This window comes from Amborella trichopoda, chromosome 11 (genome assembly GCF_054954075.1).
Source record: "Amborella trichopoda isolate Santa Cruz 75 chromosome 11, AtrichopodaSantaCruz75HAP2 v2.0, whole genome shotgun sequence".
In the NCBI taxonomy this organism is placed as follows: Eukaryota; Viridiplantae; Streptophyta; class Magnoliopsida; order Amborellales; family Amborellaceae; genus Amborella; species Amborella trichopoda.
In genome coordinates this window covers 43367976-43381509 of record NC_142346.1, presented here as the reverse complement: position 1 = coordinate 43381509, position 13534 = coordinate 43367976, and the positions used below count along the sequence as shown (strand labels likewise).

The 13534-nt window shown below is 36.1% G+C and overlaps 1 protein-coding gene across 1 annotated transcript; it reads left to right on the top strand.

Annotated features, from left to right (window-relative positions):
* Positions 1 to 258: 258 nt before the first annotated feature.
* LOC18448307 (uncharacterized) lies at positions 259 to 11110 on the top strand (the record flags this gene model as incomplete). Its single annotated transcript, XM_088850639.1, has 5 exons — positions 259 to 487; positions 3765 to 4281; positions 6931 to 7132; positions 8073 to 8556; positions 10438 to 11110. Coding segments are annotated over 5 exons (1869 nt in total), but the record flags the coding sequence as incomplete, so codon positions are not given.
* Between the last annotated feature and the right edge of the window lie 2424 nt (positions 11111 to 13534).

Below are 13534 nucleotides of genomic sequence, written 5' to 3'. Positions count from 1 at the left end.
TCAGCACTAAAATTGATTTCCTCTCTCTCTCTCTTCTCTCTCTCTTAGCAAAATTCTCTCTCTTTCTCATAGCAAATTTCTCTCTCTCTTAGCATTTTTTCTCTCATAGCAAATCTCTCTCTCTCTCTCATATCAACTTCTTTCACTTACCCTGTCTGGTCCCTTAATGGCCTTACGCTCGACCATCCACTGTGAGGAGAAGGTGGTGGCCCCTAACAAGATTGGGACAAAAAATAATGGCCATGGCCATGGCCATGAAGATTTCAGGGAACCATCTGTTTCGTTGGAGACACCGAAGAGGGGGCGTACGGCATCGAGGGCGCGGACAAGAAGTGTGTGTGGCTAAGATCGCAATTGATTGGAAGTAGCACAGAGATAGACACACCGTTTGGCAAGCGGATCCTTACGTATGCTGATCATACCGCCTCCGGGAGGTCTCTCGAACATGTCGAGAATTATGTCCATCACATTGTTCTTCCACTCTATGGTAAGAGGATTTCAGTTTCTTAAACACTGGACTTGGGTTGTGACTCGGTGGGTCTGGAGCCCGAGTCAGGAGGTAGGCTCCAGCCGGTCTGAATCAGACTCGGCCAAGTCTTAACAATTTTAACAGCAAAGCTTTGAAAACCAATGAGACACAACTGGATCTCAAGGTTTTCACTCGGACTCGGCACTCCGCCCAGTCTTTGCCAGGGTTGGTGGCCTTGTGTTGGTTTTTCTTTCGAATGGGAATTTGCTTTCTCTTTTTATTTTTATTTTTTTTATTTTTTATTTTAATTTTTTTTTTTTTTTTTTTTTGCATAAAATGGAGTATTTTAGTGATACACATCGACCATGTCAAATGTTTATGATCGGACAATGAGGTTAGTGGTACCGCGGGTGAAATAACTAGTAAGGGAAATTTCACAACGCTTTACAAAGCATTTTTAGTTCATATTTTTTATCAATTTAAAAAGGGAAACTTATCAAATTATTCATGATAGATGAACAATTTAACATCTTAACCGTATGTTTCGATTTCATTTTCAAAATACCGATGAAAAAATGCATGATCTTGAATTAGAATGCTTGCAAATGGGTACAATGTTAAATAGTTCATCTCATATGGGTATTTTGATGAGTTTCACATTTAAAGGTAAACAATATGAACTATTAGAACAATATATAAATTACAAATCACAAAGAAAGAAAAGATTTTGAGCTCTTAAAGCTATAAATCTCATTCTCCATCAACGTTGGTAGGGGAATATATCTGGAGCATTTTTTTAAAAGAGAAATTTATCAAATTACTCATGAGAGATGAATAATTTAACACATTACTCATATATTTTTTCATTTAATTTCAACCCCCCCCCCTCTTCCCCTCCCCTCCCCTCCCCTCCGAAATTTTTTTTTCTTAGGTCCTTTTAAATCCCCACCCTGTAAATCCCTAATTCAATTGTTATTTTATTTTATTTATTTTTTAATATTTTTCTGAATCACTAACTTACTCCCCTCCGAAATTTTTTTTTCTTAGGTCCTTTTAAATCCCCACCCTGTAAATCCCTAATTCAATTGTTATTTTATTTTATTTATTTTTTAATATTTTTCTGAATCACTAACTTAGACCAATCCAGACCCAATTTAGAATCCAGACCCAATTTAGATTGCCAATTTAAGGATTCAACACGAATCTGTGGATGAATAATCCGCCCTATAAATCTGGTTTTTGAAACACTAGAGATGTAACCCTGTTGCCTGTTTTTTGTGAGGGAGCAAATAAGTTTATGAACCACATGGTCTACGCGTTGGTGACAGACTGCAGATAAGCAAATGGGTTTTAGAGGTAGTCGCATTCAAACCTTGGACTTGTTTTGACCCATAGACTTCAATCCTTTGAAGTTCAACCTTTTATGTTTGACCAGCATTATGAAACTATCATATTGGCCAGTCTGGCGATGGTTCTGGACCAACCCGAGACTCGGCCCAGGTCCAGTCATGGGTCCAAAAATTAGACCCAGCAAGTCGGCTTCGGGTCCATGTAGACCCGACATGAATAGTGTTATTGTATAAATAATATTTAATATATATAGTATTTAAATAAATATAAATATTTAAATAATATATATACATTTAACATAACATTTATATATATTTTTATTTTATTTTTAAGTCGAGTCCAATTGGGTTTGGGTCAAAGTGTGAAAGCTTGGGGTCCGGCCAGACCCGTTGCCACCCCTAGATGGGTATGGTGCTTTGTCCAATTCCTATTCAAAGCAAAATCTAGGTTTTGGCAGAATTTGTCAAAATGATATTTGACTGTTTTTATTGATGGACTTGTTAGTTTTCATTAGTTAAAGTAGTTAGATAAAGTTAAGTAATTTTTTTAACTTATTTCATATTTTTAAATTTTTATTTTTATTTTAAAAAATTTAGGCCAACTGGACGCCTAATAGACTACCAAATTTAATCGAATCAAATATTTAACGGTTCACCTAATTATATATTTTTTTCACCATTACTAAAGAATTTTTATTAATAAGAAGAAAACAAATTACAAGATACAGACAAAGTCACTATCACTAGAAAGAAGTAATCACTAGCAAAGATTAGTGTACCCCTTCTTTTGCAAGACAACCAGCCTCGGCATTAGACTCCTTATAACAATAACGAATTTCAACAATTATAGTTTTGAGAATATCCCGTATTCCATGAAAAATTATGGTCAACCTCCATTGTACACTAGTTTTGCCTTTGCTCTTGTTGAATCCCCTTTGATAATCTTCCCGCCCTCAATTCTTGACAACAGCTTAATGCCTTTTAAAAAGGCTTCTAGCTTCAGCTTCATTAACTAAAGTGACACGGCAAGTTTGATCCTCCGGATTCAGAGGACATACTCTCACCATATAAAAAAAGTTAAGTAAATAGTATTTAAAATAAATATATTGTTAAAAAAAAGGGGATTATATACATGTGACCATTTACTTTTGATACAGCGTGATCACAATTACTTACAACCATCCGATATGAAATTTGATAAGCTTAAAAAAAAAGGGATTATATACATGTGACCATTTACTTTTGATACAGCGTGATCACAATTACTTACAACCATCCGATATGCAATTTGATAAGCTTGGATGTGTTGCAAACTTCAAAAAAATTTCTTTTGAAATTTGAACTTGGTCAACATAATAATTACAGCAACCCAGTATTTACATCCAATGGTCAAAATTGATGTGGCCATTTTGTACCAAAAGTAAATTGTATCCTTCTATGCTTTTCCTATAAAAAAAGGACACCTATTCCTTTGAAATAAAAAATATACCCTATTTATCCAAGGGTGTGGCTTCTACAAGGTTGCAACCTTAAACAATCCAATTAAGGTGCACCTCCAAATTTTATCATAACATGTGATTTTGGTGTAAACAATGTTGAGGATTATTTCAAATTTATTTTTATATCTAATTATAAAATTTTAAATTCTAAAAATAGTTAAAATCAAGTAGATCTATAAACATATGAAAATCTTAAAAATGAACGGCGTAGATAATATATAGCAAGATTTTCCAAGACTCAAATTTTATTTTTTATTTCATAGTCATACATCTCAATGTAAAGATGATCAATTAGAGAGTTTGTCAACAATAAAACTATTTTTTTTAATAAATTTTTGAGGTGCATCTTTAATTTTACATTTTAAAGTTGCAACCTTATATAAACTTTTTCTTTTTTTACCCGCACTAAGGCAGATTGTTTTCCTTTTTCGGTTATAATCTAAATAGGAAACACGCACACCGACGATAGCTTCGTAGGGCAGCGCATGGGGAAAATGGTAAAAGAGGCAACAAAATACATAAAGACATGTCTGGGCAGTAGCAGTGGCACAGAGGAGATCCTTCTCTTATGCGGCAATGGCACCACTGGAGCCATCAAAAGGCTCCACGAAGTAATGGGCGTTGCCATCCCCTCTACTCTCCGATCTCGATACCTCGAAGCCCTAATTCTAAAGCCCGAAGAACGATGGGTGGTGTTCGTAGGGCCGTACGAACACCACTCCAACCTTCTTTCATGGAGACAAAGCTTGGCTGAGGTGGTGGAAATTGGGGTGGATGATGAAGGCCTCATTGATATGAACATGCTGCATAAAAAGCTTGAGGAGGCGACACGACGAGGCAACAGGCCGATGCTCGGCTCATTCTCAGCTTGCAGTAATGTCACCGGGATTTGTACAGACACTCGTGCTATTGCTCGGCTCCTTCATGAGTACGGGGCATTCGCCTGCTTCGACTTTGCTGCTAGGTACTCTCTCTCTCTCCTACTTGACCCACTATGGACAAGGGCAAGAGAGAGCATGCATTCTCATTCGGAAATTTTATTCAAATATTTACGAGAGATAAACTATTTAATACTCTATTTATATTTATCGATTTAATTTAAAAATATCCATCAAAATACATATACTCAGACAACTTTGAATAGTTGCAATTGGGTAAAATGTTAAATTGATGAACTCTTATAGGTATTTTGATAAATTTTTCAAATCAAGTTTCAAATAAATAAAAAATTTGGAAAATGGTTTTAAGAGAGAGAAAATGCATTTTGAGTATAGGCCCAAAGTTCGACCTTAAAATTTATAGATTACCTCATCATCGCCAGATGAATAATATAAAATTTAAAAAAAATTATATTTTGAGCTCTCAAAACACTGAATCTAACCTTACATTAAATGGTCAGGCGCACTTATAAAGTACATAAAATTTATTTATTTATTAAACAATTTTATTCCTCTACATTATTATTTGCCCTAGTATCTATATGCCACTTTTTTCTAAGCCTCATCTCTAGATGACTAGATCGATGTTTCCAAGACTTTAAGAAAAACAACGTCATGACTATGGTTTTTAAAAGAAAATGCGAAATGGAATATGCCTTTTTCATATTATATTTAAAGCTAGCTTTGTTAACCTAGCTTTGCATAATCCTATTTTTGACGAAGCTTATTGAATAGTGTGCATCCTAATATTCTATGCTCCAGAGGGAGTCTATGTTGCTCCTTCGGGTGAAAAAGTCACAGGAGGATTTTTTTGGATCCACCAAATAATCACTAGATAATCATTTCACAGAAGAATCTAAATTTTGGGTTCTCTTTTGTTTTTTTCTTTTTTTTTTTTTTGGCAAGAGCCCATAGTTGTTTATGTTCCATTTTAAAAAAAACAAAAAATCTCTCATGCCCATTAAAGAACTTTTTTTTTTTTTTTTTTAAATTGATTGAAGCGAATGCATCTCCTAAATTTCGACTTACTGAACGTATCACCAGGTCGAATTATGCCCTCGGAAGCAAATGAACTGTCTACTCCCTTGGAAGTAAGGACGATAACCGGCCATCCTTGGCGCTGGCCCAACCCTTATCAGCGTAGGGCCGGCCATGCCAGGCCAGGCCGCTAGGTCCATTGCCAGCCGTAGCAACTCCGGGAGCAGGAAATCATTGAAATTTCCCTTTCTTTCTTCCTGGTCACAAAATAGGTCTCTCCACTAGGGCACAAAAAGTCTCCCTCGTGCCATTTTATGTATGTTATTTATTACATACTGAACGCTTAGTGGAGAGACAAAATACACCTGTAGTTTGATTTTTCTACGCCTTGTGTGGACAACTATAAGAGGTGGCAATCGGGTTGGATCAACCTGTACCGGGTTTGGGCTTGGGTTTGGGTTTGGGTCCAGGTCCATGTTTTGGACCCGGAGGGTCGGTCCATATCCCTCTCAAGAATGGATCCATATCAGGTCGAGTTGGGTCCGGTACAAGTTCAATTTGTACCGATCCAACCCGTTATAAAATTTATGAAAAAGAATATAAAATATGAATTATATATAAATTACATTTTTTATGTTTTAAAATTTCTTAACTCAAATATGGATTGGGTCTAGGTCTAAATGATTTGGACCTGGACCAGGCCTGGGTCCAAATGACTTAGACTTGATCCAAATCCAAATTGGGTCCGAGTTCAAGTCATTTGGACCCGATTTGAATCTGGGTCAAGCCCCGATCCACGTATAACTTGGTCCGGTTGGGTTCGGCCACCCCAAGCTACCATTTTAGCACCAGGAATAAAACTTGAAACATAACTTTGCAACAAACCGAACAAAGCGTTCAATTTTATAAACTGTGTCAAAAGTAAAATGTCAATTACATTCTTATTTTTTCATTTTTGATCTCTTTCTTATGAGCCAGTGGATGAAATTGTTGGACTTGTCCCCTAATACATCCCCCATCCATTTGTAAATGACAATGACGATTGTGCACAATAATGACATTTGGGCACGATCCCCACTACTGATTGCATAAATAGATGGTAAATGTGGTTGGGGTCATGGTGGTAGCATCCTCACACCCAATTACTACATCTTGGTATCCATTTCGATGTCTTCAATTATAACATCTTCAAAAAATAACTCTCCAATCTATTTAAAAAACGGCCTGTCTTCCCCATTAAATTACCAAAAAAACAAAAAAAAAATGATGCATCAAAGATGCAGTACAATAACTATATCTCTTGATACATCTAACGCTTTACTTTTTCAACTACTAAATTTTTAAGAAGAAGAATCAATAGGTAACTAAATAATATCGGTGGTGATGATGATGCACAGGCCCTTTCCTTGGTATTGCTTTGTTCTCTCAGGCTTAGTGGTAGGTAAACCAATCTGGGCAAGAGATATCAAGGGTTTGAACACTTAAGAGTCATGCCAATTAACTAATTAAGCTGATTTACCGTTTTTTAGTTGGCCATATTATTGTTATGACTTTTAATATACTTTATAAACAAACTTCTAATAATGACAATAAAGATGATAAATGAAATTGCCGCATGAACGAAGAAAAAAAAAGTCACTATTACTCTGTTATTTGACGATGATGATGACTGAGATCGTGCTACTTGTTGATAACAGTGGTCCATATGTCAAAATAGATATGCGATGCGGAGAGTTGGACGGCTACGATGTGATATTCATGAGCCCTCACAAGTTTGTTGGTGGACCAGGGACCCCTGGAATTCTTCTCATGTCCAAGGCCCTCTATCTGCTATCTTCACACCCTCCTTCCACTTGTGGTGGAGGCACTGTCTCCTATGTCAATGGCTTCAATGAAGAGGTACTTTCAATTTCTATATTTTGATCCATATGACTATAGGAAAATAAAGCTCATGTCTTGGTATTGAGGTCTCAACTTCTCTCCATTACCGGCCACATATTGACTAAACGATAATAGCACTTATGACCAGTGTTATATGGATTTTAGACTACCCATCAAACTGGTTAGAGCTCTAATCTATTCATTTGGATTTTAGACAACCCATCAAACTGGTTAGAGCTCTAATCTATTCAAAATAGCCAACCACTGGTCGAATCAGTTGGATTAATTTTAAAAAAAAAATAAAAAAAATAGCAATAACAATTTGAAAATATAAAATATATTAAAATTAACTTGTCAAAACCACTTACCCAAAAAAAACGAAGCCTTGTTAAAACCAGCCTTCCTAATCAGCTAAAGTCAATCAAATATTGATTTTAATAATGATTCTTATGACCATAGCTTTCTTGCGAACATTTTTTAAGATCATACAGCCACGAATTTTATCACAATCCAATCAATATATAATCACTAATGGAGAAACAATATGATCTTCACTTTACTTCATGTTGTTCTTTTAGGGGATTGTATAATAAAAGGCTGGTAGCTTTTGTTAGAAGGCCACAATTGCTCTCTGCCATTGGATGTGAAATCTGACTAATTTAAAGTATGACACAACATTCGAAAAATTTTATTGAAGACTTTGTACTCAATTAATGGTATATCTCCAATCACCCTGTTTTACATCTAACGGTCAATAATGATTGCGAGCTCCTTATATCATAAGTAAATCGTCTTATTATATAAGTTTTCTTTTCTTATTAGTTCCCAATCCCGTCTATCATCATCCATCCAACAACCGAACAATGATAACACCACCAACCACAGCTCATCTATAATCATATGATCACACTGTACTTTCATGGCATAAAATTTTGAATAACAAGATCCCTTATGGCAGGACACTCTATATTGTGAGGACATAGAGGAAAGAGAGGGAGCAGGCACCCCAAGCATCATTCAAACAATAAGAGCTGCCCTTGCTTTTTGGATCAAAGAGTACATGGGACACTCCCTCATTGAATCTAGAGAGCAAGTTCTATTGCAAAGAGCTCTAGCTAGGATCTTGCCTAATGCCAACATAAGCATTTTAGGGAACACCCATGTTAAGCGCCTACCCATCATCTCCTTCCTCATCTACACTACCAGCCTCGATGGACACTGTGAAAAAGACTTGAGCTCAAAGAAAGACAACATTTGCATATCGAAAGAGAGATCCATTAGGAAAGAGAAGCCTCTCCATTGTAGATTTGTTGCCAAGCTTTTGAATGATCTCTTTGGTATTCAAGCAAGAGGAGGTTGTGCTTGTGCTGGCCCTTATGGTCACCTTCTAATGAACATTGGCAAAGAGGAGTCTCTCTCCATAAGATCAGGCATTCAAAAGGAAATGAACCTTATCTACCTCAAAAAATAAGAAGTTTTAAAAATGACTTGTTCAACTCGGGAATCAGATCAGGTTAGGAGTCCGAATCACCAAATTCTCGAGTTTTTTTCTAGCTATTTTTAAAAATGTTTGTTGAGTATAGCTTGGTCTGCCTTAGGAATCATCCGAGCTGGACCGAGCGCATCGGATCCTGGTGAGTCAGAGCCCAATTTTAGATTTGGAATGCCTTTATACACAACCTATATATGCAAAAACATGCATCATAAGTTGCTAGTTGTTCTATGGATTACAATTGATAGGATACCTTCCCAATTGGATTTCATGGTTTTTGATAAGGACCCGGTTTCTATGCGGCCAAGCGCACATATGTAGAAATGCAGGCCTCTTAATAAATTTATTTTTTAGACGGATTTTAAGACTTAATTTTTAAGGACATGTGATCTCTAACTTGGAGATCGTGAATATGAAAAAAGAAATAAATTTTAAAAACTAGAAGTAATAATTCTAGTAAGATAACATTTGGACTGTTAGTTTCCATTTTTTAAATGGAACACCTACTTGCATCCATCTTTAAGATGGATGCTTTACACTTTCCGGACGGCATATATAGAAATACAGTCCAACCCGCATGAAACAATTTTCCTTCTGGCAATCCTTGGCAAGTTTACATCGGACAGTTGACAATTTTGATTAGGTCGAAATAGAGAGCAGATAGTAGTGGTCTATGTTGTTCATGCACATAGGTTTGTGTTTGTGGTACGTTTTTTCTTTCATTTTTCCATATTCAAATTTTCAACATGGGAGATAGAGGGCTTTGATTTGAAAATATGGTCTTTTATGAAAATACATATAAAGATCATTTATTTTTGATACAAGAGGTCACGATCATCATTGACCTTTAGACTTGAAATCAAGTGGTTGAAGATGCATTATTGTTTAAGCACAAAATCCGAAACAAAATTTTTCAAATATTGTGACACACTTTCATCTATTGGATTTCGCATTCAACAGCTAAAAATGAGTGTGACCATATAATTCAATTTTTGAATCTTGTATTACTCACAACATGTCTCCCTTTAAAAAGAGGGTTTACTAGAGATTTTATAGCATAAAACCATTTACATTTAGTATGAGGGGGTTACAATTCACCTTGATGCAAAACGCAAGCCTAGGATGTGCAATAGAATTGGACAATTTTTTTTTTCCTTTTGAAGATTGAGCTTGGTCTAATGGTCAATATTGACTATGACCTTCTCGTATCAAAGATAAATAGTCTTTGTATACATTTCTCCTCATTAAAACAATGAGATAATAATATTTCTTTTTTCCATGTATTTATTTGCCATACTTTCTCTAGGAAAGTAAGTACACCAGATCTCATCTTTTATTCTTAGAGATTCAGCGACAAAAAGAGTGGTAGTTCCTTCTAAATTGTACTTGGAGAGAATTACTAAAACGGTGTAGTTCATATAGAGCCGAGGCTCTAAACAATCAAAGTAGAGCGCACCTTCAAATAGTATTGAGAAATATGGTTTTAATACTAGAAATCTTTGTGATAGCCTTAAGTATATTTTCATATTTAATTATGAAATTTAAAGCTTCAAAAATAATATAGATTGAGCAGATCTATGAAAATTTGAAAATCATGAAAATTAACGGTCCCAAAATGCATTACAATATGCATTATTTTCAAAACTGGAAATCTATTTTTTTCTCATGTCCATGCGTCTTGATGTCGTGATAATCAATTCGAGGACATTTGGGCATCAAAATAACCTCTTCTAGTGAAAATTTGAAGGTAGGCTCTAATTTGATTGTTTAGAGTCTCGGCTCTATCTAAACTTTTTCCGCACCAAAATGCCCTTGAACTGGACATTGCAGGGTTACAATGGACTAAAGCCTGGGTGGACTAGAATCAACTTTGCCTACTACATATCTGATGAAGAATTTGAGTTCATCCTTGCAGCCATGGAGTTTATAGCGCTCCATGGCCAACGCTTCTTGCCTCTTTATCGTTTTAACTGGATGATTGGAGATTGGACACTTCGACAGGGTACATCGAAGGTTGGTGGTATGGTTGAGAAGATGTTTCTCTCTTTTGATAGACTGAGGCTTCTAGTTGCAGGTGGCCAAATTAGCAATGATGAGAAGGAGAGTGTTTTGTTGAGGACCGTGAGTGAGAATAACAGACGTTTAGAGCAAATGTATGCAGCGTACCTCGACAACGCAAGATTGTTCGCAAGTTTCCTGCTCGAATTCCCGACTGAGAGGCAGATACCGCAGGACATAGACCCTGACCTTGTACATTTCAGGGTCTAGCAACATCTATCTCTCTGTCTCTCTCATATAATAATCATGTTGATATGATAGAGCCATTGATTTATTAATATGTAGAAGAGGAGGCAGGAAATCCTTGTCTTTATAGAGAAAGATGTATAGGGAGCAGTTCTTGTATATTATTGCGTGCTCTTTGTACTTTTGAATGTTTTGTAATCATTGTTTACTGCTATTATATGGTGAAATAATAGAAAGGTCCTCCTAGTTTAAAATTTAAACACATGGGAAGTCACAACTCCAGGGATGAGAAGGATCAAAGAAATATGAAAAAATGTATTAATACCAAAAATAATGTATTAAGAGTATTTTTTCAAAGTTAGCTTCATGCTTTCATCCCTTGATGGGGACTTATATTACCAAATTGGATGAATGTTGTTCCAATTTTTTCCTTTTTTTACTTTTAAGCAAATCAGCTAGGTCGGGGCCCTTAACCATTTCATTAAAAAAGAAAAATTAGGGTACAAAATTACATCAAGAGACCCTGTTGGAAGGGATGTTAGCTGTATCAATAATCACAAGAATGTTCAGAGTGTGGTGTTGTAAACCATTGGGGTTTGAGCCATGATGATCAAGGTTGACCTGAAGTGTTCGTTTCGACAATGAACTATGGATGCCCTACACTAGGGTTAGTGTCCATAGGTAGGTTTTATATGCATCCTTTTTCGAGATCAGTATATTTTAACTTTTTGAGCTAGACCTCAAAAAAAACTCAAAAGCAGAATTTACTATGGTTTTTATAGGGTATATAACTGTAGAACAAGTGATCAACTCAGAAATCCTGTTGAACCAGTTCAGTTTGATTTGTAACACAGGGGAGTAGCAATACAATGCTTCAAAACTCCTGTATCCATATTTCATAAAGACTGGACACCATTGGAGGTATTTTCGATTTTCGAGTTCACCACGGTTACAAGGGTGTTCAAGATGAACTGTTAGCAGTCGACTATCAAAACCATATCAAGTCAGTTTAGATCGGTACAAACTTGGTCTGATGTATTTCTATTGCCTACATAGCATTTTGTCAAATTTTCAGAGCCTTTGGAAAACTTTTGATAATACTTGTGAATTCACTGCAGTGATCCCTCGGTAAAGTCTGTATAATCGTGATGAAGGATTGTGTAAATTGATAATCGGCTTAAATTCAACATGGATAGCACGGAGTAGTTTAGGGATCCTTTTGGATAAGGATTACCCTAGTATTGATAATTTTTAGCATTTGGATGTCCTAGTCTTCTAGATCTATCTGGAGGGCCGCGAAATCTAAAACTCAAATGATACTGACACAGCTCTCTGGAATCATGGAATAACTATGATATTTTAGTGACTTGAGTCAAATAAGGATCGGGGGATAGGCGGAACCAACAACTGGATGTTGGTTGTAAAAGAAAGACCTATGTAATCTTTTGTAAGGGAAATACAATTTTTTTTTCTTAAATAATAATCACCCCTTATAATTTTGGCAACAAGATCACTCACAGATGGTCTTTTTACAAACAATAGAAATTCCAAAAATTAAATAACACATCAATAAAATAAAATAAATATCAACTACTTGATGCCATTCATACAACCTAATATTGTGCGTGAGAATATAAAAGAACAAACATTTAAAAGAAAAGATGTCGAAGATTACCTCAACCGGGCTTTTTACACCCCAAATCTCAAATAATTTAATAATAAATCTCAAATAATTTAATAACAAAATCAACACGATGAAATTATTATGATGGGAAGTAGATCCATATGGTTCAAGAATTCAATCAACAATCACGAAGTACTCCACTTTCAACTGTGGATTACAGACCACACTTGCTTTATCAAACCGACCCAGTGTTTCCCATGACCCACAGTCCGAGAAGGAGCTCATTAGTGGATCACCAAAATCTGGTCGATGAGCCAATGAGTCGCAATCTCAGTTTGTGGATTACAGGTCTTCCCCTAGACAAGTCAAGGATACTACGACCTGATGCGACCACTGCTCTATGGTGAATATGGGTATCTCTCGCACATGCATATGCTTCACTTAAAGGTGCATATCTAATTTTCCCGAACGATCTATCTATATGCATGCCGTATGATGGAACATGGATGTGGTTTTCGCCCCCATCTCTGTAGGCCTACCATCACACACAAGGGTCACACAATACCTCAACTCACTCATCTAAGGATAAGCTCCGACCTCATCAAGAGCTAACTCAAAAACCCTTCTCAGTTTATTTTTTATGCCCATGTAACTTGAGTTTTCCAACCGACTGGCTTAGATCACCAAGCACAGTCTGTTATTCGCAAATATCATTTGCTTAGTATGGTCTTCGAGAGACCACACTCCTACGGAGTTTATGTTCCACTATAGTAAATGTTTTTCATTACAAATTCATAAGGCCTTTAAAGGCCACATAAACCTAACATCTCCCACTTGGCCTTTGAAGGCCTTACATTCTCTCTTCCTCACTTTCTGTCTTCCCCATCTCTCTCACATATCTTACAAAAACATTAGGGACAACTCCCTTAGTCAGAGGATCTGCAATCATTAAATATGTAGATATGTAGCTGATCTCAATCTCTTTCAATCTCACCTCATTTCTCAGGTGATAGAAGTATGGCTTGATATGCTTGGAATTCTTATGAAACCGAGGTTCCTT